The 14,134-nt window shown below is 38.1% G+C and overlaps 1 protein-coding gene across 2 annotated transcripts in view; it reads right to left on the bottom strand.

The window, feature by feature from the left end:
- The window catches only part of PKN2 (protein kinase N2), a 164,895-nt gene that overhangs the window by 13,402 nt on the left and 137,359 nt on the right, over positions 1–14,134 (bottom strand). Inside the window, exons 23-24 of one of the 2 annotated variants that reach the window (XM_024743553.1) lie at positions 8,755–8,905; positions 120–1,861 (exon numbers count right to left, since the gene is read on the bottom strand). In XM_024743553.1, the coding sequence (XP_024599321.1) occupies positions 1,806–1,861; positions 8,755–8,905 (207 nt within the window). In that variant the 3' untranslated portion in view covers positions 120–1,805. Of the gene's footprint in view, positions 1–119; positions 1,862–8,754; positions 8,906–14,134 lie in introns of those variants that run through there. The other variant, XM_024743555.1, reaches the window with a different exon arrangement.

Raw genomic sequence — 14,134 nt, 5'->3', positions numbered from 1 at the left:
GTTATGTTACATGTAATTTATAATTTATATAATTTATAATTACAAATAATGCATATTGTAGCTAATGAAGCTGATAGAGGTCCTTGTTTTCCATTATTTTTTCATATATATTTAATTTTCTTATTTTAATAAAGTTATGGAAATAACAGGCTTTTGAGGAACCACTGTTGAACATATTTAGTTTGCAGTTTAAAAGGAGGTGTGTGTGTGATTTCTTAATATATGTATATTAAAAAGCAAGAAGTGATGAACAGGGCCTTGAAAGGCACTGGCTTTAGAGATATAAGAATGTTTATGTGTTTTTTCTCAGTGCGCTTATTGAGCAGATGATGATGCTAGTAAATAATTAGTAACAGATTTCAATTTCCAGATGTTTACATTTCACTGTATAGAATCTGTGTATCTACAGTTCTTTATTATTTCTACTAATTGGGATACTCATAGTCTAAAGAATATTTAAAATGGAGATTATTGGGCCTGAGGATGTCCAGGAATTTGTTTAACCAGCACCTTCCCCCTAGGTGATTGTGATGTGTACATGTTTTGCATCTCACTCCGAGGAACACTGATTTAAGGTCTCTTGACTGCTAGGCAATGTAAGCGAAGACCAACAACATTTTGCCCTTTTGCCAGCTAGGTAGTTTGTACAGGGGACTTGAATCCATGCTAAACAAACATACCCACTGCTATAAAACAGGTGTCATGGTCCTTACACATGTGTAAAAAGGTTAGCACTAGATTAAAAGGACAATCTCCTATCGTGGCCTTGGTGGGCAGATTGCATCTCCGGTCCAGAGAGGAACTTTCCGCTCTGTAAGATCAGACTTCCACTGTCATTTCTGTTGACCATGGGAGGGGGATAGGTATTGGACCACGAAGACAAATGGTATTTCTCCCTTACACAAAATGTAGGACACTCAAACACTACTACTTAAAGCTGTGGAAGAACACCAGACAAATCAACACAAGAACAATATAACCCAAATACAGGATCGCAAGGATAGTGATGAAATGTATACGCCAGGCACGTAGAACCCATCTTACCCAGAGTGAGACCGAAGGAGGAAAGAAATCCTAGGTTAATGTCCCTAGGTTAATGTTTTGGTCCCCAGCACCACACATCTCCATCTTTCTAAGTATGAACTGAGAGCAGTAGCCTCCCTCCTCTAATGCTCCCCAGTTTCTACTGATTGACCACAAAAGTCCCATTCAGTAATGCCTGACTCTGCAAGCTGCAGCCAGTTAAGTAAATCTTAAAATAGTTATTTTTGCAGTTATCGAAGGTTAGTGCATGCACATTACAGAACATTTGGGAAATGCATAATGAAAACATCCATGAGCCACCCAAAAATAGCCACCAGCGTTTTGGCATTTTTTTTCTTTCCAGCTGTTTGCTATGCTTTATTTTTAAAACATAGGTGCAGTTCAGGTATAGTAATGTGATTTGTTTACTTTTTTCATTTTCCTGGCTACGAAAATGTATTAGATAACTAGAAAAATGCAGCTAAGCATAAAGGGAAGGGAGGGACCTAGCTCCTGCCACTCAACTATGTCAACATTTTGGTCTATTTTTTAGAATACATTTTAAAAACATGGATCAATAAAACTGATTTTAAAGAGTAATCTGTGGGCAGAGGGTGTATTTGCTGTTTTAGAGAGTGGAGCTTACAGCCTTACCTCCAGGTGTGGAAAAACTCCCCATACATAGGTGGGCAACCGCCTCACTGGGAGCTGATCATACGTAGAACGTGAAGCCTGTTTCTGTTTGGGGCCTGCATGTTTAGCAGGTTAGGAATATTAGTGAGCTATGCAAGGCCATTTCTATGAAGATAAAGTAGATCCATCCTGTTCATGCTAGCATCTTTAAACAAAGAGTTGAAGACTTGGTTACTGTGGCCCCTTCCATTCGGGTATTTAAAACAAAGACTTGCTGGAAGCCACTTTTATGAACAATTTCTATTGCTCTAGTTCAAGGATTTGATAAGTTTCATGGAATCTGAGTTTGCTCCCGTCTGATCTCCCCATTTTGTAGTTCAGAGAAGCCTAGAGAAACCAAAAGCTTTGTCCAAGTTCACTTAGCAGAGATGGGACTCACTCAGGTCTCTTGATCACTCAATCCACTGCTCCTTTCCACTGAACCATACTGTTGAAGCTTACTTCACAGGAAGCTGCTTCAGGCCTGACTTAAGTTGTAGCTTTCAAATAGACTTCTTTTCAATTTATAAATGAACAGAACTATTCAGTGCAATACTTGTATCTGGCTCTTTGGGGAAAGCTCTTCAGAGTGAGTTTTTGAATTATTTTTAAATCAGCTCAGGTGACAAGGAGTTAATAGCTAGAAATTGTTCTTTTAGCTCTTCCTCCGAATGAAATGCTTCTTAAACTAAATGTCTTTTGATAGTAAGCCTCTGTTCAAAGCAACAAATGTACTTTACCCAGGGTTGTCTTTGGTTTCTGAGCTAATTTTGTATCACAGGTGCAAGATTTACTTTGATTATCAAGATGAACAGCTGGGAGGGGTCAGCGTATTACCCATCTGGTCCTAATCCAGCCAAGAGGCCTCTGTGCCCCATGCCAATATTTCCAATTGTCAGTGGCCCTGACTTTTCCTGTTGCTGGAGTTTTAATCTCACTTGCAAATTATGGAGCTACTGAGAGATTTTTGGCCCCCCGAACACCTCACTCTCTCCCTCCCAGGTATTACACATACATACTTCTTACATCAGGATCTCAAGGTCCTAAGGTGTCATGCAGAACCACTATTTGGCTGATCTCTAGGCCGCAGGGATGCCAGCATCTCTCAAAAGCACAAACTTCCATTCATAATCCTTACTGGCATTTCTCTGGCTGGGGGGACTTTTAACTGCCATTCTAGGACGCTCAAGCTTATACTTGGTGAAAGAGGAGCAGGGAAAAGGTGACCGTGAAACTTTTCTTCTGCAGAGTATCACAACCTCATTGTTTTTCTCTGATCTGCAACAGCCTATGGCTGCTATAGCCGTTTTTTGAGGTCATCATTCCTCTTTTTTTAAGTGAAGTCGATTTACAATGTGTTAATTTCTGCTGTACAGCAAAGTGATTCCATTATATATACTTTAAGATTCTTTTCCATTATGGTTTATCATAGGATACTGAATCTTTGCTGTACAGTAGGACCTTGTTGTTTATCCATTCATTCTATATATAATAGCTGCTAACCCCAACCTCCCACTCCATTTCTCCACCAGCCCCCGCCTCCTTGGCAAGCACAAGTCTGCTCTCTATGTCCATGAGTCTGTTTCTGTTTCGTAGATAGGATCATTTGTGCCATATTTTAGATTCCACATATAAGTGATATTATATGGTATTTCTCTTTCTGACTTACTTCACTGAGTATAATAATCTCTAGTGGCATCCATGTTGCTGCAAATTACATTATTTCATTTTTTATGGCTCAATAGTATTCCATTGTATATCCATTCATCTGTCAGTGGACATTTAGGTTGCTTCCATGTCTTGGCTATTGTGAATAGTGCTGCTATGAACACGGGTGCATGTATCTCTCTGAATTCGTTTTGTCTGGATATATGCCCAGGAATGGGATTGCTGGATCATATGGTAGTTCTATTCTTAGTTTTCTGAGGAACCTCCATACTGTTTTTCCATAGTGACTATACCAACTTACATTCCCACCAACAGTGTAGGAGGGTTCCCTTTTCTCCGTATCCTCTCCAGAATTTGTTATTTGTAGAGTTTTTAGCAATGGCCATTCTGACCAGTGTGAGGTGGTACCTCGTAGTTTTGATTTGCATTTCTCTAATAATTAGTGATGTTGAGCATCTTTTCATGTGCTTTTTGACCATCCATATGTCTTCTTTGGAGAAATGTCTGTTTAGGTCTTCTGCCCACTTTTTGACTGGGTTTTTTGTTTTCTTGTTGAGTTGTATGAGCTGTTTGTGTATTTTGGAAATAAAGCCCTTGTCAGTTGCATCATTTGCAAATATTTTCTCCCATTCTGTAGGTTGTCTTTTCATTTTGTTGATGGTTTCCTTTGCTGCTCTGCAAAAGCCTGTAAGTTCGATTAGGTCCCATTTGTTTATTTTTGTTTTTTATTTCTATTGCCTTGGGAGACTGGCCTACGAAAACATTGGTACAATTTATGTCAAAGAATGTTTTGCCTATGATCTCTTCTAGGAGTTTTATGGTGTCATGTCTTATATTTAAGTCTAAGCCATTTTGAGTTTTGAGTATGGTGAGAGTGTTCTAACTTCATTGATTTACATGCGGCTGTCCCAACTTTCCCGACACCACTTGCTGAAGACATAACAACCGACACTGCAGAAATACAAAAAACCATAAGGGAATAGTATGAACAATTAGGCCAACAAATTTGACAACCTAGAAGAAATGCAAAAGTTTCTAGAAACAGCCAACCAAAATTGAATCAAGAAGAAATAGATAATTTGAACAGACTGATCACTAGAAGTGAAATAGAATCTGTAAAAACTCCCTACAAAGCAAAAGTCCCCTCCAAACAAAGGTCCAAAACCAGATGGCTTCACAGGCAAATTCTACCGAACATACAGAGAACTTATACCAATCCTTCTCAAACTCTTCCAGATATTGAAGAGGAGGGAATACTCCCAAAGACATTCTATGAAGCTACCATCACCCTGATACCAAAGCCAGACAAAGACACCACCAAAAAAGAAAATTACAGGCCAATATCTTTGATGAATACAGATGCAAAAATTCTCAACAAAATATTAGCAAACCAAATCCAACAACATATAAAAAAGATCATATGCCACAACAAAGTGGGATTCACGCCAAACTCACAAGGATGATTCAATATACACAAATCAATCAATGTGATACACCACATAAACAAAAAACACATGATCATCTCAATAGACACAGAAAAAGCATTTGACAAAATTTGACACCCATTCATGATAAAAACTCTTACCAAAGTGGGTATAGAGGGAACATATCTCAACATAATAAAAAGATATTTATGACAAACCCACAGCCAATATACTGCTCAATGGTGAAAAGCTGAAAGCCTTCCTGCTAAAGTCTGGAACAAGATAAGGATGCCCGCCCACTTCTTATATTCAGCATAGTTTTGGAAGTCCTAGCCACAGCAATCAGACAAGAAAAAGGAATAAAAGGTATCCAACTTGGAAGGGAAGAGGTAAAACTGTCATTATATGCAGATGACATGATACTATATATAGAAAACCCTAAAGACTTCACACAAAAACTACTAGAACTGATAAATTCAGCAAGGTAGCAGGATACAAGGTTGACATGCAGAAATCAGTTGCATACTTGGGAATAAACCTGACCAAGGAGGTGAAATACTTATACTCTGAGAACTATAAAACATTAATAAAGGAAACAGAAGATGATTCAAAGAAATGGAAAGATATCCTATGCTCTTGGCTTGGAAGAATTAATATTGTTAAAATGGCCATACTACCCAAAGCAATCTACAAATTTAATGTGATTCCTATCAAATTACCCATGAAAATTTTCACAGAACTAGAACAAATAATCCTAAAATTTATAGGAACCATGAAAGATCCAGAATTGCCAAAGCAACCCTGATGAAGGAAAAGAACAAAGCAGGAGGCATAACTCTCCCAGACTTCAGACAATACCACAAAGCTACAGTAATTAAAACAGCATGGTATTGGCACAAAAACAGACACATGGATCAATGGAACAGAATAGAGAGCCCAGAAATAAACCCACACACCTACGGTCAGTTAATCTTTGACAAAAGAGGCAAGAATATACAATGGGAAAAAGACAGCCATTATTTGAAATAATTGTTTTGAGACATCTGGGAAAGATCATTGGTATGTAAAGTACTTAACAAGAGTAATAAAAACAAGCAAAGAGTGATATTATGTTGAATTTAAGATTCTGTCAAAAGATGTTTTAAATTGACATAGTTGAGAAAGTTAAAACCACAAAAGAATTGGGTTTAGTGCTCTTAAAGACGTTAGAAAGGCTACTTTGTTCTATACTGTTCTGAAAGGTCTAGGATGCAAAAGTTACATGGAGCTCCCAGACGACCATATGGTCAGGTTGAAGACTTCACTGAAGGTATTTAAGCAGAGACTTAGCTGATCTGTAAGAGATTTCTCTGGAAAGACCTTACTGCCTCTGTGGTTCCTTCTAGCTCTACAGCTATGAGACACCAGAAAACTTAATGATGGACTCAGAACTTTCAACATCCTCCTGCATTGCTGTGGCCCAACAAATATTATCTGGTATTTGAACAACTCCTCTTTCACTGTCCTAATTTGTCATTGTGAGCAGAGGTCTTGCTCTTCAGTACAAAAGAGGGGCTTGGATTTTGGCCCTTATACCACAGTTTAGGTCAGTGACTTTGAGTCGACCATCATATTGGAGATGGTCAATGACAGCTCTAAGGCATTTAATTAAGGGTCTTCTAGTAGCATGGACATCAAACTGTGTAGGCTAGGGGCTTTGACGGAAGACCTCAGAATTAGTTCCAGTGAGTGACAAACTGGGCCCCCAGCCTGCTTCTGCTCTGACTTTGTTATGTGCTGGAGTAATACTGAAGATTTTGTTTGAAAACGAAGGTTAAAAATCAATGACCTACTATAACTTCGTCATTTTACAGATGAGAACATTAGGGTGAAATGTTCACATATCACTAGTAAGGTGAAATCACTTGTCCAAGGTCACACTAATAGTAGCAAAATAAGGGCTAGTCCTAGGTCTCTTTGCTACCTCCATGTGATGATTTTACAAGTGGCTATAAGGTTTTTTTTTTTTTTTTTTTTTTTTTTTTGTGGTACATGGGCCACAAACAGGAGAGGTCACTGTTGTGGCCTCTCCCATTGCGGAGCACAGGCTCCAGACACGCAGGCTCAGCGGCCACGGCTCACGGGCCCAGCCACTCCGCGGCATGTGGGATCTTCCCGGACCGGGGCACGAACCCGTGTCCCCTGCATCGGCAGGCGGACTCTCAACCACTGCGCCACCAGGGAAGCCCGCTATAAGTTTTAAGTGACAGCTTATATGTGGAACTTCTCTACAGATTAGGAAGAACTAAAATAAGGGATGACTCTTGTGGTGGTTTTCAGAGGGACACATATTATGTTGGAGCCCAACTACAATTCATATCAACAACTAATCGTAGGTTGAATCTCAATCACTCATAGAAACTTCCTAATATTTTATATTATTCTAAATGTCTTTGTATAGAGCAAAGCAGGCCATTCCTTCATCCTCCACTATGAAGACTGGAGATACAAGACACAAGAGGTGAATAAGGCATGCCCTGTCCTGATGCTATGAGCGAGTATAAGATGGAGGTTTGTACAAAGCCCAAGGGAGTCAGAAGGAGACATTCATTGTACCTGTGTGGAAAGAGCAGGGCACAAAGAGGAAAAAAGTACTTCTTAACTGGAAAAGGCCCTTAAAGGATAAGTGGAAATCACATTGCTTGGGGAGACATTTCTGTGATGTGGTTGGTATATGGCCCCTATGGGCTACCTGTAGTCAGTCCTAGTCCTTTGTTTCTACCACCTGAAGAGGCTTTATCCACCCACTTTTCTCTCTCCTACCTGCCTTACCCTAGTTTAGGCCTTTATCATCTCCCACAGTTGCTGAGGTGGCTCCAAGCTACTGCTCCAGGCTTCAGACTTGAACCCTCTGATCCATTCTCCCCATGCAAATCTAACCACATTTATCCCAGCTGAAGATGCTTCAGTGGCTCTGAGGCATAGGTGATTTATCAGAAAGCTAATGAAACTTAAGGTGCACTTGCACAGACCCCTTCCAAGGCTCTGGACTTAATTCTGTAGCTATAAATACAAAATCATGGATTTCTTAAAGGGGGCCCCCCAAATTGTATATACTTTTGGCCCCGCAAAATTTAGATCTGCCCCTATGACAACCCTTTCTGATGTGGAGAAATGGGAACCCTCCTACACTGTTGGTGGGAATGTAAATTGGTAGAGCTACTATGGAGAACAGTATGGAGGGTCCTTAAAAAACTAAAAATAGAGCTACCATATGATCCAGCAATCCCACTCCTGGGCCTATATCTGAAGAAAACCATAATTTGAAAAGACACATGCACCCCAATGTTCATAGCAGCACTATCTACAATATAGCCAAGACATGGAAGCAACCTAAGTGTCCATCAACAGATGAATGGATAAAGAAGATGTGGTACATATATACAATGGAATATTGCTCAGCCATAAAAAAGAATGAAATAATGCCATTTGCAGCAACATGGATAGACCTAGAAATTATCATGCTAAATAAAGTAAGTCAGAGAAAGATGAATATCATATGATATCACTTATATGTGGAATCTTTAAATAATGGTACAAAGGAACTCATTTACAAAACAGAAAACAGACTCACAGACTTCGAAAACAAACTTATGGATACCAAAGGGGAAAGGTTGGGAGAGGGCTAAATTAGGAGTTTGGGATTAACATATACACGCTGCTATTTGTAAAATAGACAACCAACAGGACCTACTATATAGCACAGGGGCCTCTACTCAATATTCTGTAATAACCTATATGGGAAAAGAATCTGAGAAAGAATAGCTATATGTATATGTATAACTGAATCCCTTTGCTGTACACCTGAAATACAACATTGTAAATCAACTATACTCCAATAAAAAGTAAAAATTAAAAACAAATGAGCAAAAAAACCCATCTTTCTGAACACAGCCCACAATGCCTGCATTTCCTAGTCTTTACTCACCTACTCCATTGCAGTTTTTACATATACTCCAGCTACTGTGAAGTTCCATTTCCTCAAAAGTGCCATGTTCTTTCATCTGTATCATTAAGCTCTTGGAGCAAGGTGTACACAGATGAACAAAGAGAGCATGAATGTTAATCCTTTTTGTCTTCTAGAAAGGAAGAATAAGAAAGAAGGCTCCAGTGGTTAACAGTCTGGAAGTTTACATGTCAGTTTTGCAACTGTTCCATTTTTTTTTCCCAACAGAAAGCATTTATTGAGCAACTGGACACTCTCAGTATGTGTTATGTTTAACAAATGGTGTGGTAGTTCATTTGTGGGAGCTTTGTCCTTCTGAATTCCTTGATACCCATCCATTCATTCATTTATTCAATCTTGCATTGACTATAGTGAGCTTAAGAGCATGAATCTTGCTAACAGACTGGGTTTGAGTCCTGTCTCTTCCACTTACTATGTGACTTTGCACAAGTTCCTTAGCTCTCTTAAGTCTCAAGTTTCTTATTTATAAAATGAGAATATTACAGTGCTTTTTTCACAGAGTTGTTGGGAAGATCCAATATGGTAACACAAAATACCTGATTTTTTAAAATGAAGGTTATTGCTTTATAAAAGGCTATTACTATTTATTGAACACTACAGTGTATCAGCGACAGAGCTGTGCACTTGGCATCTAAGATGAATAAAACACAACTTATGGAGAAAAGAGACATGTAAACAAATAAATGCAATAAAGCATGGAGAGTATTTTGCAGGTTATGGTGGAGACACAAGAGGATTTGATTAATTCTGTGTTGGGAGAGAGTGGTCAGAGAAAGACTGTTTTACTTTAGCAGAATCTGGAAGATGATTAGCACTTAAGTTCACTGGGTTTAGCCCCATCTCTGGGAAGAGTGAAGATGATCACCATGAATTAAACAAGGAGGCCTCATACTGCATGGTTCTGTGGGGATTACAAGCAGTGTGGCTGGCTTGCTCCCTCCCATCAACATGTAAACACATTCCAATGTCTTCTGTGTCCTAAACTCCTTGATCCCTGGCACTTTCTTGCTCTTCATAGCCAAACTTCTTGAAAGATTCCCCCTCATTCCCACTGTAAAGCATTGCAGGCTAGTTTCAGCCCTGGGCACACCAGTAAAACTACTCTCATCATGGTCTCAAAAATATCCATGTTGCTAAAGCAGGTGGAACATCTCAGACCTCATCTTCACCAATTAACACTTCACATTGTTGTCCATTTTCAATCCTCTTTGAAACTCTCTTTCCCTAGGCTTTCATACTACTAATTCTCTCCTTATTTCCTTCCTACCTCTGGTTACTGCTTTTAGGTCTCTGTTGAGTCTTCCTCTTCTACTCATCCCTTAGAATTTTGTCCTTGGTTGACCCTTCTATCTTGTTGCTCTCCACACACAACCCTAAGTGGCCTCATCTACCCCTGTGACTTCAGTTACCATCCAACGGCCCTCATATCTCCAGCCCAGTCCTCTTCCTGAATCCTATGCTTGGACATCTCTACATGGATAAGTATAAGACATAATGCAGAAAAAAGAAATATATATGCATTGTTTAATTTATATAGGTTTTATTCACTAAACTAGAGGTAATTTCCAGTTCAAAACCGTTATGCACACTTCAATTTAGACTGCTCTTTTCTTCAAAGGCCTCATTTCAAAGGTCTCCAATTTGGAGTGTTAGCTTCAAATGACAACATTTAAAGGCCATTTTGGCGTTTATTTTCTACCTATTCTAACTAGACTATAACACAAACAACTTGAGGGAGGAGTAAAGCAGTAGTATCAGTGTGTAAAGATAAAGCAGGTACCAAGGAGGCATCAGGGGTTCTTTAGAAATCGAATTGCAATTTATTTACTTTATCCAAAAGATCCTGGGCTTTGATGAGTCCAGGATGGTGGATTAGAAAAAGCTACAACTCCTTTTTACAGTGTTTAGATGCTAGAAATCCCTGGACGTCTACTAAGTGGTTTACATGCAGTTTGGGGGTCAGAGATAAAATTACTGGGATTAAGGTTTTTTCACACAATTTCAAATTTGTAAAAGATAAAAGAAGTTACTATTTCCATAGCAACCTAACTCTTTTGTTAATACTTACACTCTTAACTATTTCATGCATACTACACAGCCTGCGTTTATCAGATAAGGCAATGAGGTATTTGTCATTTGCATATTGTTTACTTTCGGTTAGTATGCATTTTCATTATTTTTATTGTATTGCATTATGTCCATATTTCAAGAAGTAAACCAACCACTCAAAAGTAGCTCACTGAAATATAAAAGCATGAAGAAGCAAATGCCACGATTCAGCATAATGCTGTAAATGTCAAAAATACTGAATTGGATTCCACTGAGAATCTAAAATGTGACTCTGTACACTTGGAGAAGTAAATTTGTGACTGATGACTTTGTATAAACCGCTAAAAAGAAAATAGAAATTAGGAACTATAACAACAATCACCTGAAAACTGGATTTTTTTTAGGACCACTGATCTGCTTGAAAGTAGTGACATGAGGTTTTTAAGCTTTCACATTAATTTTTTTTTTTTTTTGGCCGCACCGCACAGCATGCGGGGTATCTTAGTTCCCCGAACAGGGATCGAACCTGTGCCCCCTGCAATGGAAATGCGGAGTCTTAACCACTGGACTGCCAGCGAAGTCCCTCCTTTTAATTTTCAAATAAAGTATACTGATCTCTTTGGTAAACTGAACAAATTTTTCTAAAACAAGTAAAAATAATGCTTTCTAGTATGAAATTGAATCACCATATAGACTCTTAAAAATGAGGGTCTATAATGGCAGAAGAGAGATGAAAATATGAAATGAGGATAAGTTGAAAAAGAATCCTGTGAGGCTCCATTTAAATTAGCATGAACTCATGATTTTCAAAGAGGTTTATTTTCTTTGTCTATCACCTGAAAGGGTCTAGATATCATGACTTCACAATAGCAATCAGATTTTAGTTCCTAAATATTCTTTCTCAAAAGAAAAAAAAAAAAAGGCTAATTCCAGGTTTGCAGGGAACACAAAAAGTGGGCCTGGAACATCTTATAGTGCAAGAAAGCAAGGAGGTACACAAAGACAAATGGGCTCAAATCTGGGAACAATTTAAGCATCCAAGAGAAAAGCAGTAATAGTAATGGATTATAACACAATGATTTTTAAAAGTCCTTGCATCCATAGTGATACTCAAATTTAAAAAACAAAAAAGTGAGGTTACGAGGAAAAAGGGAAAGCTTAAAAAAAACAAAAACAAGAATGGCAGCTAATGCATGTAGATGAAATACTAGAGTTGGAAAATTATTTTGCAACTTCCAGTGTAATAATTTACTCAGATGAGTATTGGGAGGAAGGTTTTTGGAAATCAAATGATCCTCAAGTATTATCTCGGATTGTCTATTAGTTATAAGGGTAAAACGGTATCTTCAGAAAGAGAGATCTGATGATCACCACCTTAACCAAGTGATCAAACTTAGTGGAAAAATTTGAGATTACTATCTCCCGATGTGATGCAGTAAGATGTAATACCACTGATGTAGTTAGTATTCCTGGGGGAAGGGAGAGGGGAGTTTTAACTTTATTCTGTCTTCATCTTACTTTCAGGGGGAGTTAACCATTGACTGGTCTAATTTAAAACCAACTTAAACAAAAAGTCTGTAGTGCAACAGAAAAGGTACTGGGCAAGGAAAGGGTCATAGTTCTGGCTCTGCCACTTAGCAGCTGTGTGAGCTGGGACAACTTACTTCACTCCACCAACTTCACAGGGTAGTCTTGGGGATTAAATGAGATCATATATGGGAGACTAAAGTTTTAAAATACACTATTTTACTTCTAAAAACAGAAAAAGATGGTAATACTAATGTCACAAGCATTCAATGGTTTCAAGTCAGAGAACTGATTAATACAGGATGACAAGCAAGTGAATTAAAGTAGATCTGAGTAGAAAGGGGGAAAAAAAAGGCAAGGTCTAAAAAGTCAGTGAAAATAGGAACACTTAAACTGCCCTAGAAAGTCCAGTGCCAAGATGGTGATGTTGATATCCTGGATTTCTGGCTTTCTGTTTATGTGTGTTCATGCCTAGGAGATATACAGTGCTGATTATCTGAAGGGAGGAGGGGTATTTTACAGATTAAATAGGTATTTAATTTATACAAATACCTACTTGGCATGCACACACACACTAGAAAGAAAGAAAAATAAATTTTGTAACCAGTCTTGTCTCTCATTCTACTCCATCTCTTACAACATAGTTCCTAGATGTTAGCCCATCATTTAAACCTATTCTCAATTTAAGAATAGCAATGTGTTTTGATGCTAGAGGACAAACTTATTTCTTTGACATAAAGACAGTATTTCTGTCTCCAAAGTAAAGGAAAATAAAGCTACAACAAAATCAGCAAGCAATCAAAATTGGAATGATAAAAATGTCAAGCAAGAAATAAAAAGGCATCCAAATTGGAAAGGAGGAAGTAAAATTGTTGTTCGAAGATTATACGATCTAAAGAAAACCCTAAAGACTGAACCAAAAAACTATTAGAACTAATGAACAAGTTCAGTAAAGTTGTAAGATGTGAAATCAACATATAGAAATCAGTTGTGTTTCTATACACAATATCTGTATTACCCAAAGCCATCTATAAATTCAATGCAATCCCTATCAAAATTCAAACGACATTTTCCACAGGAAAAAAAAAATCCTAAAAATTTGTTTGGAGCCACAAAAGACCTCGAATAGCCAAAGCAAACCTGAGAAAGAACAACAAAACCAAAGGCATTCACATGTCCTCATCTCAAACAGTACTACACAGCTATAGTAATTAAAACAGCATGGTACTTGCATAAAAATTGACATAGAACAGTATAGAGAGCCCAGAAATAACCACCCCCTGCATTTATAGTCAATTAATATTTGACAAGCAATCCAAGAACACTCAATGGGGAAAGGATAGCCCCTTTAATAAATGGTGTTAGGAAAATGAAAAAAATGCAGAAAAATGAAACTGGACCTCTTCTCATACCACTCACAAAAGTTAACTCAAAATGGATTAAAGACTTAAAACATAAGACCTAATACCATAAAACTCCAAGAAGAAAACATAGGAAAAAAGCTCTTTGACATTGGTCTGGGTAATGATTTTTTAGATATGACACCAAAAGCACAAGCTACAAAAGCAAAAATAAGTAAGCAGGATTACATCAAACTGAAAAGCTACTGCACAGCAAGAGACAACTAACAAAATGAAAAGGCACCCTACAGAATGGGAGAAAATGTTTGCAAACCGTGTATCAGATAAGGGCTTAATATCCAAAATATATAAAGAACTCATACAGGGCTTCCCTGGTGGCGCAGTGGTTGAGAGTCCGCCTGCCG

The sequence above is a fragment of the Neophocaena asiaeorientalis genome, unplaced genomic scaffold (assembly GCF_003031525.2).
Source record: "Neophocaena asiaeorientalis asiaeorientalis breed wild unplaced genomic scaffold, Neophocaena_asiaeorientalis_V1.1 scaffold317, whole genome shotgun sequence".
NCBI lineage: Eukaryota > Metazoa > Chordata > Mammalia > Artiodactyla > Phocoenidae > Neophocaena > Neophocaena asiaeorientalis.
Note: the sequence above shows the minus strand (reverse complement) of the source record. Positions and strands in the feature narration are given on the sequence as shown.